Source organism: Apus apus, chromosome 9 (genome assembly GCF_020740795.1).
Source record: "Apus apus isolate bApuApu2 chromosome 9, bApuApu2.pri.cur, whole genome shotgun sequence".
Taxonomy (NCBI): domain Eukaryota; kingdom Metazoa; phylum Chordata; class Aves; order Apodiformes; family Apodidae; genus Apus; species Apus apus.
In genome coordinates this window covers 795,105-816,462 of record NC_067290.1, presented here as the reverse complement: position 1 = coordinate 816,462, position 21,358 = coordinate 795,105, and the positions used below count along the sequence as shown (strand labels likewise).

Sequence of the window (21,358 nt, the reverse complement as noted above, 5' to 3'; positions counted from 1 at the left end):
TCAGCATTCTCACTGAGAAGGGGAGTCTGTTGAGGAAGATGGGAGAAACACAGAGAAGTTGTTGTAGCCTTTTGGTGTTTCAGGGTAGGTAGTGAGTGTTCTCTGCTCCAGAAGCACAGTGTTGGGCAAGGGGCCAGGTGCAGGTGCCCCTGGCTGTGCCCATTCCAGCTCCTGGTGGGGCTGGAGCTTCAGTGCCCTCCACTTTGGTGGGACTTGGAGTGGAGCTGCTTGGCTGGGGGACCATGGCTTGGTGTAGGGCAATGCATCTCCAACTATATCTTGCTACTTCAAAGTGAGTTTCAAAACTGAAAACAGTTTCAAACCATCAGACATGGGCATTTCTTGAACCCCATGGAGAGGAAACCTCTCCCCATGGAGGTACCCCCACTCCTCCACTTTCAAACACCATTCATTCCTGAGTTTTGACATTTGTTGTTTCCTCTTTAGGATGGACGGAGCCCACGTCCTATTCCTCTGCCTGGATACGAAGTCAGTTTACCAGTTTCTGGTGAGAAGTTTGAAGTGAAGCATGTTTTTAAGCTTTGCCAGTCCCAGCAAACTCTGTATTTCAGTGCAGAAGATGAAGAGCTGCAGATAAAATGGATGGAAATTCTCACCAAAGCAGCCAAAGGGGAAACTGAAGATACAGCTGAAGGACTCAGCAACCCATAGAGAAAGTTCCACTTAGTTTCTTTCCCACATGCTATAAACCATCACTTGAATTTGGTATTCATGGCACTTTGGAATCTCTATGGCTTTATGTTTTCACGTGTCTGCATAGGAAATTGAGTGGTTTCTCTGCTTTTATTGTACATTTCTCACGTACAGTAGTTACCTGGCATAGATGATGTTAAAGGAAAAGGTAGTTGTAGTTGTTGGTGGTGTCAATGCTGGTTTTAAAACAAAAGGCAAGAAAAGCATTAATTTTAACAAAGGCATTGGAAAACCATCCGTCTCTTGTTTTCCTCAATGTATATTTTCCAGTCCTTTTGATTGCTGTTCAGTGCAGGATGTGTATAGTCTGTGATTAGTTCTATAACTGCTGGCTCTTAAGTTAAATGTTGTAAAGGCTTGTGCTGGCCACTGACATTCCCTCCTCTGTCCCTGCCCTCCTGGTAGAAGGTCTTTGTGACGTGTGAGCGATGTGCTGAGTATCTTCCCTGGGCTGAAACTGTCTCTGCTATTTTGAGATGACCTGTTCACAAGACAAATACTGTAGAATGGACTTCTAAAAGTGACTGCAAATGATGCAGAAAAGAACATTAAGAAGCCTCATTGATTTTAAGCATTTATAATGTTGTTTTGTTTTCTTTTGAAACCGATACCTTCCTTTTATTGGAACCCATTTTGATGTAAGTGAACAAACGTTTTATACTGCAAACTGGGTTATGATCAATAAACAAGAACATTTTTAGTACACACAGCACAAAAAGGTGACTTTTTTTGTTGTATTGGTTAATTTTAAAGTGACCTACAATTTATTTATATAATTTGTAAATAATGTTTCATAAGTATTTTAAGAATTTTTAAAAGACCTCAACTAATTAACAGGATTTAGTGCGTAGAATAAGAGATATTTGTATGAACTGAATTTGTAATTTAATTTTCCTGTTCATCTGTATTTGTCTTATTTTCAAACTTAAGTTTATCTATTTAAATAAAAATTCAAGCAGTTAACTCCTGAGCCAGATCTCCAAGGCTCAGCAAGCTTTAGATCAACATTTAATATAGGTTTTAAAGAAACAAAACAAGTAACCAAAACAAAACAAAAAGGCATGTCTGTTCCTAGTGGTAGTAAGCATGTGGTACTGATAAAAATGAAATAAAATCTGTCACAGTACTGTATTTTTAAATGGTTTGGTTTAACTTTTTGTTTCCTCTTCAGCCTTCTACATTTTCTGGTAGTAGTAGAAAGAAACAGCTACTCCCTACAGCCAGAGTTTGTTAGGATTGTTGACAATTAGTGACCTGCATCAGTGAGTATTTTTCTTACTCACAGAAAAGGATTTATTGCTTTTTCCTTGTTTGGGGCTTGTTGTTTGGTTTGCTTGTTTTTAACGTTGCTGTAACAAATCATATACCTGAACTCCCTGATGCTAAAAATAGAAGCCATGTATTTAATTATCTGCTGGTGACATTTCCTGAGACCTGCATCTTCTCTCTCCTCCCTGCCCCTGCTCCAGTCAGTTACCAAGGGAAAGGTTTCTTGCAGAGTAATTTTTACTTTTTTTTTCTTTAAACTGATGACTTGCTTCTTATACAGGACACTGGATTTCCAGCATTTTGGCTGATAATGGAAAAGAACTTGTATCAAAGGATAAAGCAAAAAGTGCTTTTTTATTCCAAAATGTATTGGTTTCGATCCAGCTCTGAAATGAATATAGTATCTTTCTCCGTTTATTTGGTTTCTTCAAAAAAGACAATCAAATCACCCATTTAGCAGGTGTTTTTCAAGGCCCAAAGTGAACTCCAAGAAATGAAGAGATAAATATTACCTTTTAGTAGCTCTTATTCGTACAAGAGGCAGCAATACTTGTTTCTTTGGGATGATGTAACAAATGATAAAGGGTCTTCTTGCCTGTTTTACGTCGCAGCATAGTTTCCCAGAAGCAGCTGCCCAGCCATACTGAAAGTGTAGATTAAAGTTGGTGGTTAACCTGCCAGCTGCTTGACTTCCCTCAGCAGATGGAACATCTAGTTGTTAAATATAAACGACTGCATAACTGGTAAAGAGGCACCTTCCCTTTTTCCACCCCCACCATTTCTCTTTTTTCTGCTCTTGGGCAATTTGTCTGGGTTTGCACTTGGCCTGACAACCCTGCAGGCCCAGGGAAGGTTGGTGGAGTTGAGTGGTTGCATTTTGGTGTCAAATGAACTGGTGACAAAATGGGCTTTTCAGCAAGCAGTTGCTGGCTGTGCTCGCAGGTGCCGCGTGATCCCTGAGCACAGGAGGTTGGGCTAGAGGAAGGAGTCCATGTGGAGCTTCTGAAAGTTCTGGGGAGCTGTAACCAGCTTCTGTAGATTACTTGCTCAAATGCAGCAAAACAAACTTAACCTTAGAGCTGCTGCTAACATACCAGTGTTAAAAGACTGTTACTTAGAGGTGTCTTATCAAAGTGGTTCCAAATTCAAACAGCACATCCTCACCTGGAATAAATTGTATTAACTTCACCAATGCATCTAGGTGAGCGTAGCCCTGTAATGTTGATTTGGTTTGGAGTGACAGTAGATTTGAAAAAAGCCTTTCCTCTTCTCAGTATTTTTGGCCCCTTACTCTGCACTGTCCCCTCCAAAGCAGGCTGGGTCAGAGCTGGTTTCAGAGCAGCGGGTGCGCAGCGGGCGCTGACCAGTGAGGCACAGTGCTCAGCTTGGTGATAAGGAAACAAATGGAGATCCCAGCAACTCAAAGAGACTTTGTGTTCCTGTGTCTGGACTCTGCATACTGTGTTGGAAAGCTCTAAGCTCCAGGTTCCAAAATCCATTTGTCAGGTGGACCTGTTTTCCTTTCAAATGTCAAGTAAGTTCCCCGTGTTTCAGAATGATGCAGACTTGGGAGTTTCTGCCTTCTCTAGTCAGATCAAAGAGATTTCATAGGGCCTGTAGCTCATGGATTTAAGGCTGAAAAGGAATGATCAGTTACAGCAGCATCACAAAACAGGCAAGAAGCTGTCAAGACTTCCACATTGTGTTACAAAAATTAACCATTTGCTCCATGGTGGTCTGTGACTTGCAGGAAGAGGTTAAATTGAAAAATGCAATGTTGTCCCACTTCTAGTGCTGAAGATGATGCAACTTTCAAGCTGAAGGTGCCAACGTTTGGCGTGAAACTGGTGACAGCAAGTACCAGCTGACTTCTGAATTGGGTAAGAATAACTCAACATGGTATATTGGCCTTGTGCATGCGTTACTAATTCCGCTCTCCACGCTGGGCAGGGCATTTCTGGTTTATAAAAGGCCAAGTATTGACTCAGGTTGCACTGAAGCTGTAAAGGCATCTCTGGCAGTTTTGGTTTTCAACACTTCAAACTTGCCTGTGGTATTAAGTTATAGTAGTCTGGGTGCTTTTGGCAAATCTAGAAGAAGTCTTGGGATATGTCCACAGCAGTCATGGATTAGATGGTGTTTTAGGAGCTCCAGTGCATTGTGCTGTTCATAGAGTGGACAGTCTATTGAATTTTTTCACAAGGAAGATGATACCTTGGGTTTTTAGAAGTCTGTGTTAATCAAAACAAATGCTGTTGAAAACACATCATGGAGGAAGGGAATAACTCAGCAATGGAATTAAAATAGGAAAACCTTTTACTGAAGTTAGTGTGAAACGGAAATAAACTCCACGTGTGCCTCGTACAACTCTTAGACCTAGGTAGGATTCAGGGATGGTGTGTCAGCAGCTGGGGAGAGCAAGCAATAGTGCTCTGCTTTGGGTAGTAAAATTGTGTATTACAGAAGAGAGAAAATCTAAAGCCTGTCCCTTAGGCTGTGTCAGAGACACCCATTGCTAAAATAATGCCTGGTCCTGTGCATGTCCTACCTGAAGAGTTAGACTTATCTGCAGAACTTGAGAGCGCAGAGAGAAGGTCTGGACCAGACCACATGCTCATCAATATGTGTGAGGAAGTCCCTCTTGATAATCAAGCCCCAAATTCCACTGTTAACCAGTGTCAAAAAACACCCAATTTTTTTTTGGGGGGGCAGTAAAAAGATCTTCTCAAAGTCACGTTAGGTGGCCGTGTGAGACTAGATTGATTTAATCAAACCAACTGACATGTCATTTGAGCTTTGTCAGTAGCGTGTGACACAGGGCTGTGTCCATGTGTGTCTCAGTAGGAAGGGGACTTGCCATAGGGCTCTAGTTCCTAAATCAGAGCTCACAGGAAAGGAGACAGTGCTGGGAGCCAGTGGGACCCAACCGCATTGTGTGCAGCAGCCTCCTCTGTGGGTGGAAAAGGTTCTGGGGAAAGGGAGGAGCTGGAATCATCTTGCAGTCATTGCACAAAATGAGACTACTTCCTCATCAAAATTACAATAAATTCCTCAGTTGTGTGGATCTGAATCCTCCCTGGGGCAGCTTCATCCTGGGCACTGTGTAACTTGTGTAGAGGGGCATTGAATTCAACATCTACATACAATGGACACTGAACATGGCCCAGTTCTCAGGCTGTATTTTTGCATTGTAACATTTTTCAAAATTTCAGGAGAGAGGGAGAGGGTTGAAAGATTTTGCTTAAAAAGGTAATTTCATTTTTTAAAAAGAAATCAAAAAAAGCCTTGGCTTGCTCCCACTTTGGTTATCCAAAGAGATGCAACAGCAAAGATTCCTACAGTAAGCTAATGAATGGAATTATTATAGGATATTATAAAATAAATTACAAGTAGGATTTGGGAGGGGGGAGTGGTGTGAGTGGTTTTGCTGAGTTAATGGTTTTGTAGTTCTGCATGACTCTGGAGCTGAGGAGTGCTGGGGCCCTGGTACCACGCAGCCTAGGAGGAATTCCCAGATTCATGCCTGTGTGGGGCTGCAGCTTCAATTCACAGGGCACAGGCAGGAGTGGGATTGCTGTGATAACTGCACTAGCAGCCCTCCTCCTGGCCTTACTTTGTCCAGTTCTCATGCTGCTCTAGAGCTATTGAAGTTGTTGGTGATTTTCTAAATAGACAACCCAAAGGGGGGAACCTCGTGGAGCCCTGTGGTCCATGGCTGCTTAAGGCAGCCAGTGGAGGGAGAGTGCTGAAGCTGGTCAGAGTGTGTGACTCGAGGCCCCAGATACATGTTTGAGCACAACATTAGGGAATAAATGGCCAGGTAAGACACCACAACGTGACTATGTTGTCTCCTGTAGTCTAGTGATCATCTGAAATTACTAGAGGCTTGTGTGGTTTTTAAAGCAGCAAGTCCTGAGGGATGTGGAAGGAAGATCAATAAGTACTACACAGAGAGAGAAACGGCTGGGGAAGACCTGAGTCCAGTTAACTGGGGGGAAAAAATGATCCTGAGGACTGAAAAACAGAAAAAAAAAAAAAAAAAAAAGGTGTATTTGCCCTGTGAAGCTTTTACCCTCTGTTCCAGCCATTGAAAAGAGCCACTTCAGCCCAGTCCTGCCCGGTGGGGCCACAGGCAAGTGATAAATCCCAGAGCAGTCTCCTGAGAAGGTGTTTCACTGTTTGCAAGAAGGTGGCACTGAGGTGGAAAGCACCAATTAATGCAGTTGCAGGTTAATTAGACACACAAAACCATTTAGAGGAACGTGGCAATTCCTGAAGAATTTCCATTTTCCTGCCACCTCCTTTCTAGTCGGATCCCATGGATGTACCAAACAGCTTTGGTGTGCAGCTGTGCAGCCCCTTTCCTCCCAAATTCTATTTTAAAGGAAATACCTTGGGTAGCCTTATTTGTATGTTTGGTTGATGGGAAAAATAGCAGCTGGAGATGGGAGCAGGAGATACTTACTCTGAGCTGGGGCTGAATTTAATCTTCATCACTGTAAAGCCCTCATTTCTTAAAAAGTAGCATTTGGTGTGCAGTGGGCACAGAGCCACATGAAAATGGGCCTGGGCTCTGTGACTGCAAAGTAGAGCAGGGAGAGGCAACTTGTCATCTGGTGGAGAAGCTTAATTTGCATCACCCCCCTAAACCCTGTGCCATTGTCTGAGGGGTATTTTGCAGCTGATCCAAAGATCTGCTGGATTCCTGCGCCTTGGCCCAGGCAGAGGAGAGTCCAGCATCAGGGACTGGTGCTCCTTGAGTTCCTCAAAAGCACTTTCTGATCTTAGTCCTTCACCTTTCCCCATCTGCCTTTTCTTGTTTATTCTTTGGTGTCCTTTGCTATTGTTGCTCGAATAGGGGCCACATGTGGGGATGGTGACTGACGTCTTGAAATCTTTCTAAATATAAAAAAAAGACAAAAGAGGGAGATGGTGCCTTGCTGAGCTGAGAGCTGGAGAAGGGACAGATTTGCTGTGCAGGGACTGATAAAACTGTGGTGCTCCCCTAGGCAAGACTGGTTCCTATAAAAATAAGCAAGTCACAGCAATCTGAACAAATATAAAAAATAAATTTGCTGATGAGACAAATCTGGAAACAAAGATGATGACAAAGTTCTCTAAAACATGCCACATTCTTGCTAGGCTGCCAAGTAGTGAAGAAAATGGGATTCTAGCAACAAAACCCTGGAGAAGATGCAGTAAACATCTTGAGGATAAGCAGGAGCACACAGAAACAGAAGGGTGCTTCCATCCCCTTTGGGCCACCCACTTTTCTTCACTTCTATTTTCCCTCTGCTCTGTCTTAGTTCTTTTCCCCATTGCTGCAAACCTCTTACTTCCCCAGATCCCCTTCATTGTGCTTTGCCCCCTCCCTCTCCATGGGTTGCTTCAGGACTGCTCCTGTGCTTGTTGAACGTGACTGTACTTACCAGTCCTCCAGTGCTCCCTTCCACAGGCAGTGGTTGCTCCTCATGTTGACTGATTCAAATGATACAGTGCTCTGTGGTGCTGGTTTAGTCTTTCATAAGAATGATAGAATCATCACGGTTGGAAAGACCTTCAAGATCATCAAGTACAACCACCCACCCTGCAACCCTGTGAGCACTAAACCATCTCCCAAAACACCACATCTGCCCCTTTTTTTAACACCTCCAGGGATGGTGCCTCCACCACCTCCCTGGGCAGAAATGAGCCCCTGCTCATTAAACATGCTCCATCTTTGCTAATGAGGTCTCAAAGCAACTCCTTAATGACACATACCTGATGCTGCTCCCTGTCTTATGCTTAACCATGTTGTGAAACAGGAACTCTTCCTGCTGAAAAAACATTTTTTTCTTTTCTAACTTGGGTTACTCTCTGCCTGATGCTGCCACCAAGTATCCTCCTTCTACTTCAGCTCTCCCAGCAGCACTAGTTTGGAAGGCAGAATGTGTGGCTGAGCTCTGGAGGGTGTTGATATTTCATGGGCCACGGGCAGCTGAGCTTCTGTGGCTCACGGGGCAATGGCTGGAAGTTTTCCTTTCCAGCAGAGGACTGTTCACCACCTTGCAGCCCCAGTGATGCAGAAGTTCAGATAAAACCTGTGCCCATCCCTGCTCCACCTGAGCCATGGTGCTTTGTAGACATTGACTGAAACCAGGGCAGGCTGGTTTGGCATTTGGGTTCTGGGGCACTTCTCCCTACCATCCTGAATCAGCTGTGGTGATGGTAACCTGCCACTGAGATGGGCAGGGGCAGTACCTTCAGCTGCTGAAACCACATGCATCTTCCTGAGGTCTGACTCGATATAGTTAAATTCAGCACTGGTTCCTTTCACACATCTTTTGTGTTCACACTCACAAAACAATTCCTTGCAAATTGATAGGAGCTTGTCCTGAGCTTCCCTGGAAGCCCCAAGCTGCCCAGCTGCAGGAAGAAACTCGACAGTGCCCTGGCTTGGGGACCTGTGGCCAAAAGCAAAACGTGCTCATGAAGCTGCCAGCTTCAACCTGGTGCTGTCTCGTCTCAGTGCTGTGACATTCACACCTCTAATTACAAGAACTCTGAAGAGTTTCCACTGGATGTATATTAAAATTGTTTATTCTTCAGCAGTGTCATCCTGAAAATGAGTAGCTGCTGGATTTTGCGGTTTGTGTTTTGACAGGGGATTTATTTTTTTCAAATGTATGGATTTATCCTACTTTGATCTCATGAGACCCAACAACATGTTGTTTGGATATTAATCACAAGCATCCCACCATGCAAACTGTGACAGGCTGTTTAAGCTCAATCCCTTTTACATTTCAGTCACCATCATCTGTACAAATACATCCTGAGCATTCCTGCAGAGTAAAGCTGATATACCTGCCTGCAGTTCAGGGCTCCTGGTAGGGGATGGAGGGTCCATGAATTAAGAGAAAATAAGCCCTGGCTGCAACTGGGAATGGTGTGGGAGGCAGAGGGGTGTGTAGGGGTGAGTGTGTCCCTTCCCTCTGTTCAAGTGTTTCTTGTGGCTCCTGCACATTCCCTGGTCGTATACACCCACTCAGCTTAAATTGTCCTATAGTTGTGTCCAGTTTGGGCCACTGATGAAACCTGCATTTGCTGCAGCCTGAGGTGCTGGTGCTGGGTACCAGGCACAGGCTGCAGGGCTCAGAAAAGGGATGGACGTGTGTTCCAGGAGGTGGTTCAGTGGTGGGGCTTGCAGCATGGATGGTTGGAACTGATGATCTTGAAGGTCTTTTCCAACCCTGATGATGGTTTAATTTTTCTATGACTGCACCAAACTGGGGAGGTGGCACTGGCACCTGTGCCCTGTCCCTTGCCACTGCCTCTGGCCCGTTGGCTGGAGGCTCAAAGGGCAGCCGTGCTCCCTCCCTGGGGCTGCTCGATGCTCACCTTCAGGGTGCTGCTCTGTGGAGAGAGGAACCATCACAGAAGTGAGTAATAAATTAAAAAGCAGAAGATTGCCAGCCTGCTACTCATTTATGAGTCAAAGTTGTTTCAGGTGCTGACATTTTCTTCATTTTGCACCAGACTATGTCTTACAAGCTCACCCATGATATCTCAGCACAGGAACTGCCAATAACCTGAACTGTGATTTCTGGTAACTATCAGCAGTCTTTAGGTTTAATTACTGCCATTAGCACTGACTTTAATGGCAGATTTAGTAGAGATTTCTGCACAAGCATCAGAAAAATTGAGCTGAAAAGGAGCTGGCAGTGGGAAGGATAACAATAATTAAAAAGTGCAAAGCTTTGTTTCGCTTCCTCTTTCTGAAAGTTTCATGCATACGCTTTTAATAACAAAGCACTAACTTAGAGTGCAATTTAGGTTGAATTTATTTGCAGTGAACTAGTAGAAGTGAATTCCATCTTTTCAGAAACAGAGCTAGGATTCAGTCTATAGTTTCATCTCACCAGTTTTGTAGCCTTTTTGCATTTACACAAAGAACATGCTAATCCTGTCCACAGTCAGTCCTGCAGTTCCCTGCTCCAGGGGCTCTGCTCAGGTTGCCTGTTGTGCCTCAAGGTTGATGCAGGAAGGTTTTTTTTTGTTTGTTTGAGTGGATTAGTTCACCACTACAGTAAAGATCGAGAAAGGCTGCTTTAATCACAATCAATCTGTATCCTTCCGGAGGCTGCTGCAAGCAGTGTGTTTAATGACATTTGGAACAGACCCAATTGCCTGTTATTAAGAAATGCATCAATATGGTGCTGCTTTCAGTTACTGCAGAAGGCAGGGAGTTGTGCAGGCTGCTCACAGTGATAACAGACCCAACTAGGAGGGGAAATGGTCATTCTGAACCCTGTGGTTCAGGTGAAAATAATGGCTTTGTTTTCTGAAATCAGGGGAAATTGAGGTATTTCCCTGACTTACATTTTCACAGTTTGAAACCATATCCTGGCTGCTTAGAAATCTAGTGGTAAAAATCCCACTGACCTCTCCTTAGACCTGTTTTTCCTTTGTTGAATACAAGTTCTTTCCTCCTTAGATTTATACAGTTGTTTTTTTTGGGCTTGGTGGGGTTTTTTTGCATATTATTCACTGCACCTTTGAAATTCCCCAGCCCAGCCAAGTGGCTACTTAACTGTAAGGATCAATGTTCTCAGTCAATGCAATTATTGACCTGCACAGGGTTCAACACACACTTCAGATTATCAGTGAACAGTCGGAGCTGGGGCTGCCTGTGAGCAAGTCCTGAGAAAAGCCCAAACCTCCCTAAGCCCTTTTCAGTCCCTCATATAACTTTGGACTAAATTCCATAGTTACTTGCAGAGCCAGGTAGAGGTTGAATAAATCCAGCAAGCTCCAAACAGCTCTCCCTCTTCACCATGTCCAGATTTCTGTTCTGATAGGGTAAGCTGGGAACACTTCTTTTTTTAATATCTTTTTTTTCTTTTTAAAAGATTTTTTTAAAAAAAACAAACCACATCACTTTCCTCATTGGCAAGTTCTGGTGGGTTTTTTTCCCCCCCCCCCACAATGGGGAAAATAAAAGCAAGTAGATGTTTTCCCAGACAATCTTTTGGAGCCTGAAGGGAAGCAGAGAGTCAGCCATGGACTCAGCTGGCTGCCTGCAATTCTGGAACATTCACACTTCTGATAAGAGCAGCCCAAATAAACCTGTAAATTCTGTTAAGTTCCTGTCTTAACCTGCAAGAGGTATGAAGCTCAGCCTGAGGTTGGAGCTGAGCTTCTTGGACAATTTGTCTTTCACGTTTCTTTCACAGGTAAAGTAAGAGCCCTGATCTGACCATTGCATGTCACACGGTTTTACACCGCCCTTAGGGGTGGAATTTCTTACCAGTTCAAGCTAAATAGGGAAGCAAGAGCTCAGAGATCCTCTCCCCCCAGTGCCTTCTTTCAGCCTGGCCTTGCAAGTGCCTCCAGGAGCTGCTCAGCCACCCCCTTCCCTCCCGCCTTCCCTGGGAGCAGCTGGGGGAGTTGGCAGGATGGATCTGAGCAACTGGATGTGGAGCTGGGCAGGACCCACCTTCCCTGCCTCTGTCTTCTGTGGCTCTTGGGTTAGGGACCAGCAGCCTTCCTCAGCATGTGGCCTGCTAAGCCTGCTGTTGGATTGCTCAGTAAGGAAGAAATTCCTTTTTATCCTGGGTAATATGAATTTATTTTACTGAGCAAGCCTGAGGGGGAGGGTGGAATCAAAGGGAAAAAAATGCTGATGGATAATTTAAATATATATATGTTTTTTACCAAGAAGCTTCTGTGCAGCTCCAGACTTAAGCTCAGTGAGATGACCAGTAAGAACTCATCTCCAGTGTCTTTCTGTCCATGTGTGATTTTGATGGAGTTTAGATTTTATTTCTAATTCTCTGCAGCACTAAAATGAGCATTTTGTCACTTCCTCACCATCACTCACTGTAGACATTTGCTGGCCAGGTTTCTTTGAATGGTGATGTCAGGTGTTTTGTGGTTTTTTTTCAGGAAGAAAAGTGGGTCAGAGAGATCAAGAAAAACACAAGGGAATAAATCTTGTCACCTCACTGCCTCTCAGTGCAGTAGGTGTCTTGTCAGCAACCCCACCTCGCCCTGCTGTGCAGCCTCAGTGCAGCAGGGCACAAAGCCTGGGAACTGCCCACCAGAGGCTGTCCCTGGTGTGTGCCCTTGGCTCAAACCCCATGAGCCACCTTCTTCATGTACCACTGAAGGGGTTTTGGAAGTTCCTTGCACCAGTTGGGTGGTGAGACACAGCAGCACACCCATCCTGAATTCCTCCTGTGCTCTTTGCTCTCTCTAGTACAACAGTATGATAGAGATGCTGCCCCATCCAGCACAATGTGGTAAACCAGGTGTGAGGAACCACTTGATGAACTCATCACCCCATCTCAGACCTTCAGCAGCTGAGCAGGTGCTGCAGTGGAAAGCACAATGAAAGCTGGGTTCTTTCTCGTGTCATTTTTCTTTCCTCGACAGTGCAGCCGTGCTCTGAAAACAAGAGGGGCTGGGAGCAGGGGAGGGAAAGCCCCCTCTTTCCCCAGAAGGCTGCTCCTCACATGCTCAGACCCCAGCTTCCTGACTTTAGAAAGTCCCACCTGATGTTCTTGCCTTTGCTCCTGGTTTCCCCCCTGCAGCAGCAGGTGCTGTGGCTCTGCAGCCCACCAGCCCGGGCTGGCTCTGACCCACCTCTGTACATCCCTTGGGAACACTCTCTGTCTCTTTTCTGGATTAATTTTGGTTTCAATGCCTCTGCAGAAGGTCAGAGATCTCTCTGTGTCCTCCAACCAAAGACCAGTTCCTCCTATGCAGGAACCCCTGTCTCAGCTGCCACTTGCACAACATGCATGTAAGGGGGACTGGGAGGGTTGCAGCAGCACAGATGTGATGGGCACAGTATTGCTGAGGTTTTCTTCACATAAACACAAGTTCTAGACTGCAAAACTCTTACACATGATTTGTATTTGTATTTTTTATGGCTGTTTTATAGCTGGCTCTAAGCAGACATTTCAGATTAGAGGATTCAAGCAGTTAATGTCTTTGGGGGATGCCTGAACTGAACCAATGCATTCACATTGAAAATAAATACTAAATATTCAGAACCTTGTGGCAAACTGTTAAGACAAGAGATTTGGTTTCCCTTATCATCACCACTGTTCATAATGCCTCTTCTTATCTCTTCTCACAGCTATTGAAATTGAGCTGTATCACCAAATAGATCGCATGTCAGCATGAGTCAAGCTAGCAAGCACAGGCAGTTCCTTTTTCATTAACCTTTCCTACAATCTACTACATTGGCAGGTCTTTTTTTTCTTTTTCCTAAGGGTAGTTGTATTTTTTCAGATAACTACACCAAAGCAAGCAGATGAGTTTCAGCAGTTTTCACAGGAGCTGCTGAAGGTGGAGCAGCATTTGAGCTGCTTGGCTGGTACAGAGAACCCATTCCTTTCACAATTACAAGCTAGAAGAAGAAGCTTTTTCAGACGTGTTTTTTTCAGTTATTCCAAGTGTTCAAAGCCTTTTGGAGAGGGAAGTGCTTGATGATGAGTTAACTTTGGCTTAGACAATGGAAGGAAAAAAACTCTAGAAACAGCACAAAGGCTTAAAGCAGGTCTAAGCAGGTCTTGCTCAGTGGGGGGTTGGTGTGGTGTCCCTGGAGTAGGTTGGAGGAGGAGGCCAGAGAGCCAGTTTCTCCACCTGTTTCCAGCCTGCTCCGTGGCTTGTGACAACACTTCAAGTCTTTGCTCTTTCTCCTTTCACCTCTGTGTTCCCTCTCTGTTGTCTATCCTTATGTGTCTCAGCAACCCCAAGCATGACTGGCCTAGGGTCTTGGTTGGAGTCTGCTGCTGCTGCTGCATATAAATGAAAGTCTAGCCACAAATACAAGCCAGGTCACTAATGCAGGGGATGTGTAATACACTAAATTTCCTGTGAAGCTGCTGACAGCCCATTTAAAGGTGGGAGAGGAGCTCTGCTCTGTGCTTACAGACATACAGGAAGATCGAGAGTTGTCTGCTCATCTCATTGAAGAACTGTGCAAACCACACCAGTTCACTCTGAAAATACCTTACTTTGCAAACCCTGCTTTACAAAACCCTTTTAAGGCTTCGTTTGTTTTTCTTTTCATCAAATAAGAGCCACCCATGTAATTTGCTCCAGGCAAAACCAGTTTCCTTTCTCTGAGGTTTCCTTGCCTGGTGTTACTGCTCTTGCAACCACATGCACCAAGAAATGCAGCAGGAGACCTGGACCTCATTTACTGGGACTTCATTAATATCAGTCCTCCAGGGAGGAGCATTTTGAAGAAATCAAGGCAAATGTGCTCAGCGAAAGTGAGCACAAAGCGACCTGCAACAGTGCAACAGAGGAAGGACGTGAGCTACAAAATTATTTTGTGGTCAAGTCTCTCTCACTCTGCAGCAGTTTCCTGTGGCAAAGGAACCAGTGCAGGGGGCCCAGGGCATGGTGCTGCCTTCCACTGGGAACATCACTGCAGTGCCCTGGGCACTTGTCATAAACCTACAGCAGCATCTCATTTTGTCCAGATAAAAAGGTCTGGGGTCAGGACCTTATTTTCCGTCTCTTTCTTCATTTTCTGTCACTTGCAAGGAAGTGAGAGCTTCCAAAGCTGAAGAAATAGAAGCCTCGGGCAGCATTTGCCATGAAGGCAGGAAGCTTAAGACTTTTGTTTGTACTAAAATCTGTTCTCCTGAGAGGGAGCCCTGCAGAGGGCTAGCACAGGGATTAAGCAGCACAGTTCTATTTATGCTTTCGTATTAGCGCATGTGGGAAACCATTGCTTGCTCTAAGCTGCTAATAGTCCCTTTCTAGCTCTCTGTATAGAGCTGGATTTTATATGCTGACCATGTTAAGAGTAGGGAAAAAAACAGAGTTGTGGCAGCAGCAGTCAAGCTTAAACAGGCGACTGAAGAGGAATGAAGTGGGGATTAAAATTGCGAGAGCTGTAGCATGAGATATCCTGACGTCAAGAACATTTCAGAAATGATGCCAAAGCCAGGCCACAAATTGACAACTGAATCTCTCTTCTCCAGCTGTGTTTGGTCCAGCAATAACTGAGCCCTTCCGACCTGCCCTGAGGCCTGCATAGCACAGGCAGGACCTCCAGCAGCACCACCCACCCTGCAGAAACCAACAGCCAGGCACTGGGGAGGGGTCTTTTTCCTCACTGTCACTGGGAAGAGTGAAGGAAGGAGGAACTGTCAGGGTAGCAGTTATGGTTCTGCTAAATGATGTGTGACCTTTGAGCACCTCTGGCCATGAGTTACATCACGGTATCCACAGGGTCTGATGCCCTGGGCAGGGGCACAGACAGGAGCAGCTGGTTTTGCAAGTGGCTCATCTGGTTTATAGCATGGCATCATGCCCAGTTCTGATTTGTTCTCTACCCATTTCCAGGTGATTTCTTGTGTCCTATTTCTACACAATCCTCCCCAACATTTAACATTTCCAGTCTGAGCTCAGTCACTCCATGCAAACCCAGCACTGGTGTTTGGCTGGTGGATGTGGGGGGAAATGTTCAGCCCTTTGTGACCCTGCATGCAACTGCTGGTAGAGAGCTCAGAGGGGTCCAGCAGCCTCCTAATATGAGTGAAAAAATAGCTCTTCTTGGTGCTCTGCAGTGTGGGAAGTGTGGAAGTGCTTTAGAAGTCTTCAGTACTGCCCTGCCAGCTGACTGCTGCCCTGAGGGACTTTCTGCTTCTACATTCCTGTCCCAGACTGCTCGTGTCTGGAGCAAAGAATATTTCCCCTCTTCAGCATCTCGTGCCACTTCAGCTGTCTTGATGAATACACAGATCAGTGCTTTGCTAACTGGCACTGCTCCCTTTGGTCCTTCCCTTTAACAAGCAGGAAGAAGAAATATTAGCAAATATCAGCTTCAGGCCTTTTTGAAGTTGATATTAGACTTGTGCTTGTGCATCCTTCAAGCACTGCCCTTTGCTAAAAGAACAAACTGATGACACTGCAGAGCATCTGCATAACGATATTTGAGTACACCACTTAGAGGCTGTGACAAATCCATTGCAGGAAGTGAAAAGGACAAAAGGTTAAAAGAAAAATGGTTTCATAAAATGAATCATTGCAACAAGCCATTTAAAACTGCACAAGGGGAAATGCAGCATTGTGAAAAACACTGAGCATTCACCATGAAAACCAATGTGTAAAATTGGACCGTGGGCAGCTCCTTGGCTGGTACAACTGGTTGGGTTTAGTTATGGATATGACCCTATCCCTTCATTTCATCATTAAGCATGAGATAATTTCTGCCTCCTGCCAAGCCTTAGATAATCAGGGATTTGCATCCTGGCTTTTGCTGTCCCTGGATGGACAGGAGACCTGGGCAGTTGTTCAGTTCCACAACACTGTTTCCCTCTCAGAGCAAAACTTATGAGGCTTTATCCTTTCAGATCTTTTCATCCCACCCTGCACAAGCTCTGGGTTGAGCAGCCTGGTTCCCCACAGCTCCAGTTAGGGTGGACCCTGCTGTGGTGGTGCCGTGGCTCAGGGTCCCCAGCCTGTGCTGTGGGTGGCTGTGGCTTCCAGCTGGCCTCTTGCTGGGCAGGGGGGAACAGGGGCCTTGGCACAGACTGCGGAGAACAGGGAACCCACTGGCGGGGCTGGTCTCAGTCCCTGTGTTAAGCTCCATGAAGAAAAAAAAGCAATCCACACCTATATTGCCAGATGCACAACCAGCATGGAAGACTTCCAAGCTGTGGCTCAAAAAATTGCCCTTGTTTTTTGTTCCTAAGTGACTGTCATGTGACCTTGTGTGCTGGGAGCTGCACATCCTGTGCCACGCTGGGGTGGCTGGGGATGGGGCCACCATGAGATGGGGCCACCATGAGATGGGGCCACCATGAGATGGGGGCCAAGCCTGTCCACAACAGTGGGGAAATATCTCCTGACCTTCCTGGAGACATTCCTGGTCAGGCTTGATGGAGCTCTGAGCAATCTGTTGTAGTGTGAGGTGTCCCTGAGTATTGTAGGGGGGTTGGACTAGGTGACCTTTAGAGGTCCCTTCCAACCCAAGACATTCCGTGATTCCATGAAAATCAGAGAAGGGAGTCTCCCAAAAGAAAAGAAACATCCTATGTCATTTAATAGAAATGGCTAACTGAGGTGATAGATAACTTTGCATAATTTAATCTAAATGGCTCTTGTTTTATCTTGCTCAGTCTCCTCTCAGGCTGCCCCATGGCCCAAAGGCTTCATAGCCTGCCTGGTGAAATGGTGGCTGTTTGTGCGTCACTTCTGGTGGGGGGTTCAGTGGTGTGATAAGGAGAGCTGTGGGTAGAAGTGGCAGTACCTGGTTATTTGTAAAAACATTATTACTTCATTAAACTTTTTTCCCAACAAAATAAAAAAATAGTGATTTGTGGCATTTCACAGAATCACAGAGTGTCAGGGGATGGAAGGGACCTCCAAAGATCACTGAGTCCAACCCCCCAGCCCGAGCAGGACCAAAACTAGGGGAGGTCACTCAGAAAGGCATCCAGACAGGTCTGGAAAGTCTCCAGAGAAGGAGACTCCACAGCCTCTCTGGGCAGCCTGTCCCAGGGCTCTGTCACCCTCACAGGAAAGAAGTTTTTCATCGTATTTCAACGGAACTTCCCACGTTCCAGCTCATGCCCGTTGCCCCTCGTCCTGTCACTGGGAACTACTGAGCAGAGTCTGGCTCCATCCTCCCTGCACCCACCCTGAGATACCTACAGGCACTGATAAGGTCTCCCCTCAGCCTTCTCTTCTCCAGGCTGACCAGTCCCAGCTCTCCCAGCCTTTCCTCATAGGAGAGATGCTCCAGCCCCCCAGTCATCTTCGTCAGCCTCCTTTGGACTCTCCAGTACCTCCCTGTCTGTCTCTCTTGAACTGGGGAGCCCAGAACTGGACACAATACTCCAGATGCAGCCTCACCAGGGCAGAATAGTGGGGGAGAATGACCTCTTTCCACCTAACGGCCACACTCTTCCTTACACACCCCAGGATTCCATTGGCCTGCTTGGCCACAAGGACACACTGCTGGCTCATGGATCATTTACTGTCTACCTGGACTCCCAGATCCTTCTCCCCAGAACTGCTCTCCAGCAGTTCCACCCCTAACCTGTATTGGTGCATAGGGTTCTTCCTCCTCAGGTGCAGGACCCTACACTTGCCCTTGTTGAACCTCATTAGGTTCCTCTCTGCCCAGCTCTCCAGCCTGTCCAGGTCACACTGGATGGCAGCACAGCCCTCTGGGGTGTCACCACCCCTCCCAGTTTGGTATCACCAGTGAACTTGCTGAGGACACACTCTGTCCCCTCATCCAAGTCATTGATGAACACGTTGAACAAGACCAGACCTAGTATTGATCCCCGGGGGACACCACTGGTTCCTGGCCTCCAACTCAACCCTAATCCATGTAGTTTGTGCACATATATCTATATAAAATATATAATGTGCATGTATGATGTATTTATATGATCTCTAGAAAGTGGGTATATGCACAAACACACAGAGCCGCTGACAGAGCTGATGTGCTGATGTTTTTGAAAGCTTAGCAAGCTCCTGGGCATGGAGCTCTCATCTCCAATATAAATCAGCCCCGTGCCAAGCAGATGCAGCCAACTAGAAAAAAAAAAGGCAGTTAAATTACTCAGTGTCTGTTGGGAGGGAAGGGAACCTGAAAGGTTCCAGTTCTTATCTGAACTCCCTTATGTTCTCCAAGTGCACAGAGGATAGGGTTTGTTGAGTGGAAAATGGCTTTAAAATGCATTACAAGGTGCTTCTGCTCTTTTATGAGCTCTTTTCTGAATTCATAGAATCATGGAATGGTTTGGGTTAGAAGGGACCTTAAAGATCATCTCAATTCAACCCCCTGCCTGGGCAGGGACACCTCCCACCAGACCAGGCTGCTCCAAGCCCCATCCAACCTGCCCTTGAATTCCTGTGTTAAAAACACAAATGCAAAAGTCAACAATGCCCAAAATGACAGATGCAGAATCCATAGGTATGAGGGAAACATCTGCAGCAGGAGCTGGGGTCCCACTGTGTCACACAGTCTGGTACCAACGAGCCTGTGCCTGGCAGGGTTCCTGTTCCGCGCGGACAGGACAGCAGAGGAGAAGGCAGGTGGGGACAGAAGGAGCCACCTTAGTCCTTGTCTCTGCCATTTCCCTGCTACTGTAATGTTATTTAAGGACTAGAAGCCTAAGATGCAACTGGAGCATTTGTAGCTCCTTTGGCTGCTGCTCTAGGGAGGGCTCCTGCCACGGGCAGCGCTGGGGGCAGTGGGCAGGGGCTGCTCGGGGGTCACAGGCCTCTCCAGGGGAGCAGTTTTCTTCTAGCCCAGGTAAAGACTTGGAGTTTCAGGCCAGTGAAAGTGTAAATCACAGCAGCACCTTCAGGCATCCTATGCCTGTATAAACACTGGATTATTTTTTTCTTTTGTTAAGAAAGTCTTTTTTCAGTAATAAAAAGTGGATTTTTTGTCTTTTTAAAAAGAAAACTCCCCCTCCCGATGAGCCTCAGTTTGAGATGCCTGCAGGCTGGTCCTTAGCTCAATGATCTCTTTGCTCTAGTGTTGCCTTATCACTTGTGCTTGGTGCAGCCTGTGCCCATGTCTGACAGCACTGCGTGCCAGGTGCTCTGCTAGAGGAGCTCAGCTAAGCCACACCCCAGCACTTCTCTAATATTCCACCTGTTAATGGAACAATGGACTTTTTAACTCTTGCCATTAAAAGCTGAACATCTGGGGCCCCCAGTATCCCATCCCCCATCACAGGGACCTTGACCCACATCTGGCACAGGGAAGGGGACCCAAGGAGCACCTGCCTCCCCAACAGCCGGACCTGAGGCCTCTTGGAGGTGTCCCTGGGCTCTTGCTCTTCTCTGGGGGATACAGGAAATCCAGAGACGTCCCTAAGGAGAAAGGAGGCGGTGGATGAGGGGAGATGGTGACAGGACAGTTTTATTCATAGTTTAAGTAAAGTTTGGTGTGTGAAAGGGGGTGAATTGGCACAAATCTCCTCAGACCCTCAGTGCGCAGCAGCTGTAGCTCTGGTTTGGCTCTGCCAAGGCTGTCACCTTAACCTCTCCTGATTTCCTCAGAAAGCAGGTGCCTCCAGTTCTCCCAAAGAAGCACCCAGCCAAGCCCCATGCCTTGCTTCCCAAGTGCCATTTGTTCCTTCAGCCTGCTGCTCACACTGTTTTTCTGTTCCACTCCTCACCCTGCCAGCTAATTGTGGCTTCTTGCAGTAATTTGGAACTGGACTCTTTCATCTCCTACGCTGGTCAGAGAATGATGATGACTTCACTTCCCTCTTCAGAGAGAGCAAAGGGGAGCCCATCACTGTGCTCTAATGTGACACTTGCTAAGGAGGGACCTGATCAAAGCCCTCTTAGCCAGAATCTCTCCTGACTGAGGCTTTCTTAGCTGGTTCATGACTTTCTGATCAGAATGCTAAACTATCACTGGTCAGATGCTCAGAGTACAAACCATGGACTGGGATTATTATCCAGAAGATGACTCAGTGCTCAGAGCAATGGGGCTTCACTAGGCACAAAGGAACCTATATCTGGACAGAAGGTCTTTTCCTGACCTCACAACCGTTTTGCCAGGATGTTTGGGCTATTCCTGCAGGGCCACTCAGCCAGCCCCAGGAACAGCTACATGCAGAAACCAACTACAGTTTGGGTTTTCATCTTTTATGTCTTTTCTTCTCCAAGGGGAAGAGTCTTTTTCCCATCACCCCAGCAGAACAGACATACACAAGTCATCTTCCAAGAGCAAACCTACTGGGAAATATATTTCCCTTCTTACTGATTTAAATAAGGAATAAAGAGCAGAAGGTCCTGTGTGTAGCTAGAGCTCAGCTCTCTTCTCTCACACACTGTGCTGCACGCCTCGTTAACATCAAGTACGTGAAAGTTTGATTCTAAAATATCAGATCTAGAACAGATGTTATGAGCATGAAAACTGGAGGTGATTGCAGTCAACAGAGCAACTTGTGCCTGGATACTGCTGGAAAACCCTGGGACTTGGCAGGGGATGTTTCCTGCAGGTCTGTGCAGAATACAGTACTCCAGAATGTTGCCCTGGGTGAATTCTCTGCAAGAAGCACTCCAGAGTAATATCATGTGGAGTCACCTGTAAATCCCATTTCTTTAAATTTTTCAAGTAAATCCACTAAACAACCACTGTGGAGCTATGCTGGTGTGTGCAGGATGCCTGCAGTGCTCTTCCCTCCTGGGGGCAAGGAAGATGGTTCTAAATATCCTGTTTTGGTTTTGTATCTTCCAGATGTGCTATCCAGCCACTCCTGAGGCACCAGAGAAACTCTGCCAGGTACAAAAAGCTCCCACAGAACTTGCTTTACTGTACTTCCCCTTTGTTTTACTGCAGTGAATTAGTTAAAATCTAGAGAGCTCTTCTGGGGAAAATACTCAT

At 46.1% G+C, this 21,358-nt stretch overlaps 1 protein-coding gene across 5 annotated transcripts in view; it reads left to right on the top strand.

The window, feature by feature from the left end:
• The window catches only part of FGD3 (FYVE, RhoGEF and PH domain containing 3), a 112,909-nt gene extending 111,056 nt beyond the window's left edge, over window positions 1–1,853 (top strand). For all 5 annotated transcript variants that reach the window (XM_051627704.1, XM_051627703.1, XM_051627702.1 and 2 more), the window contains one exon: window positions 448–1,853. In XM_051627704.1, the coding sequence (XP_051483664.1) occupies window positions 448–672 (225 nt within the window). In that variant the 3' untranslated portion in view covers window positions 673–1,853. The remainder of the gene's footprint in view (window positions 1–447) is intronic.
• Window positions 1,854–21,358: the final 19,505 nt, after the last annotated feature.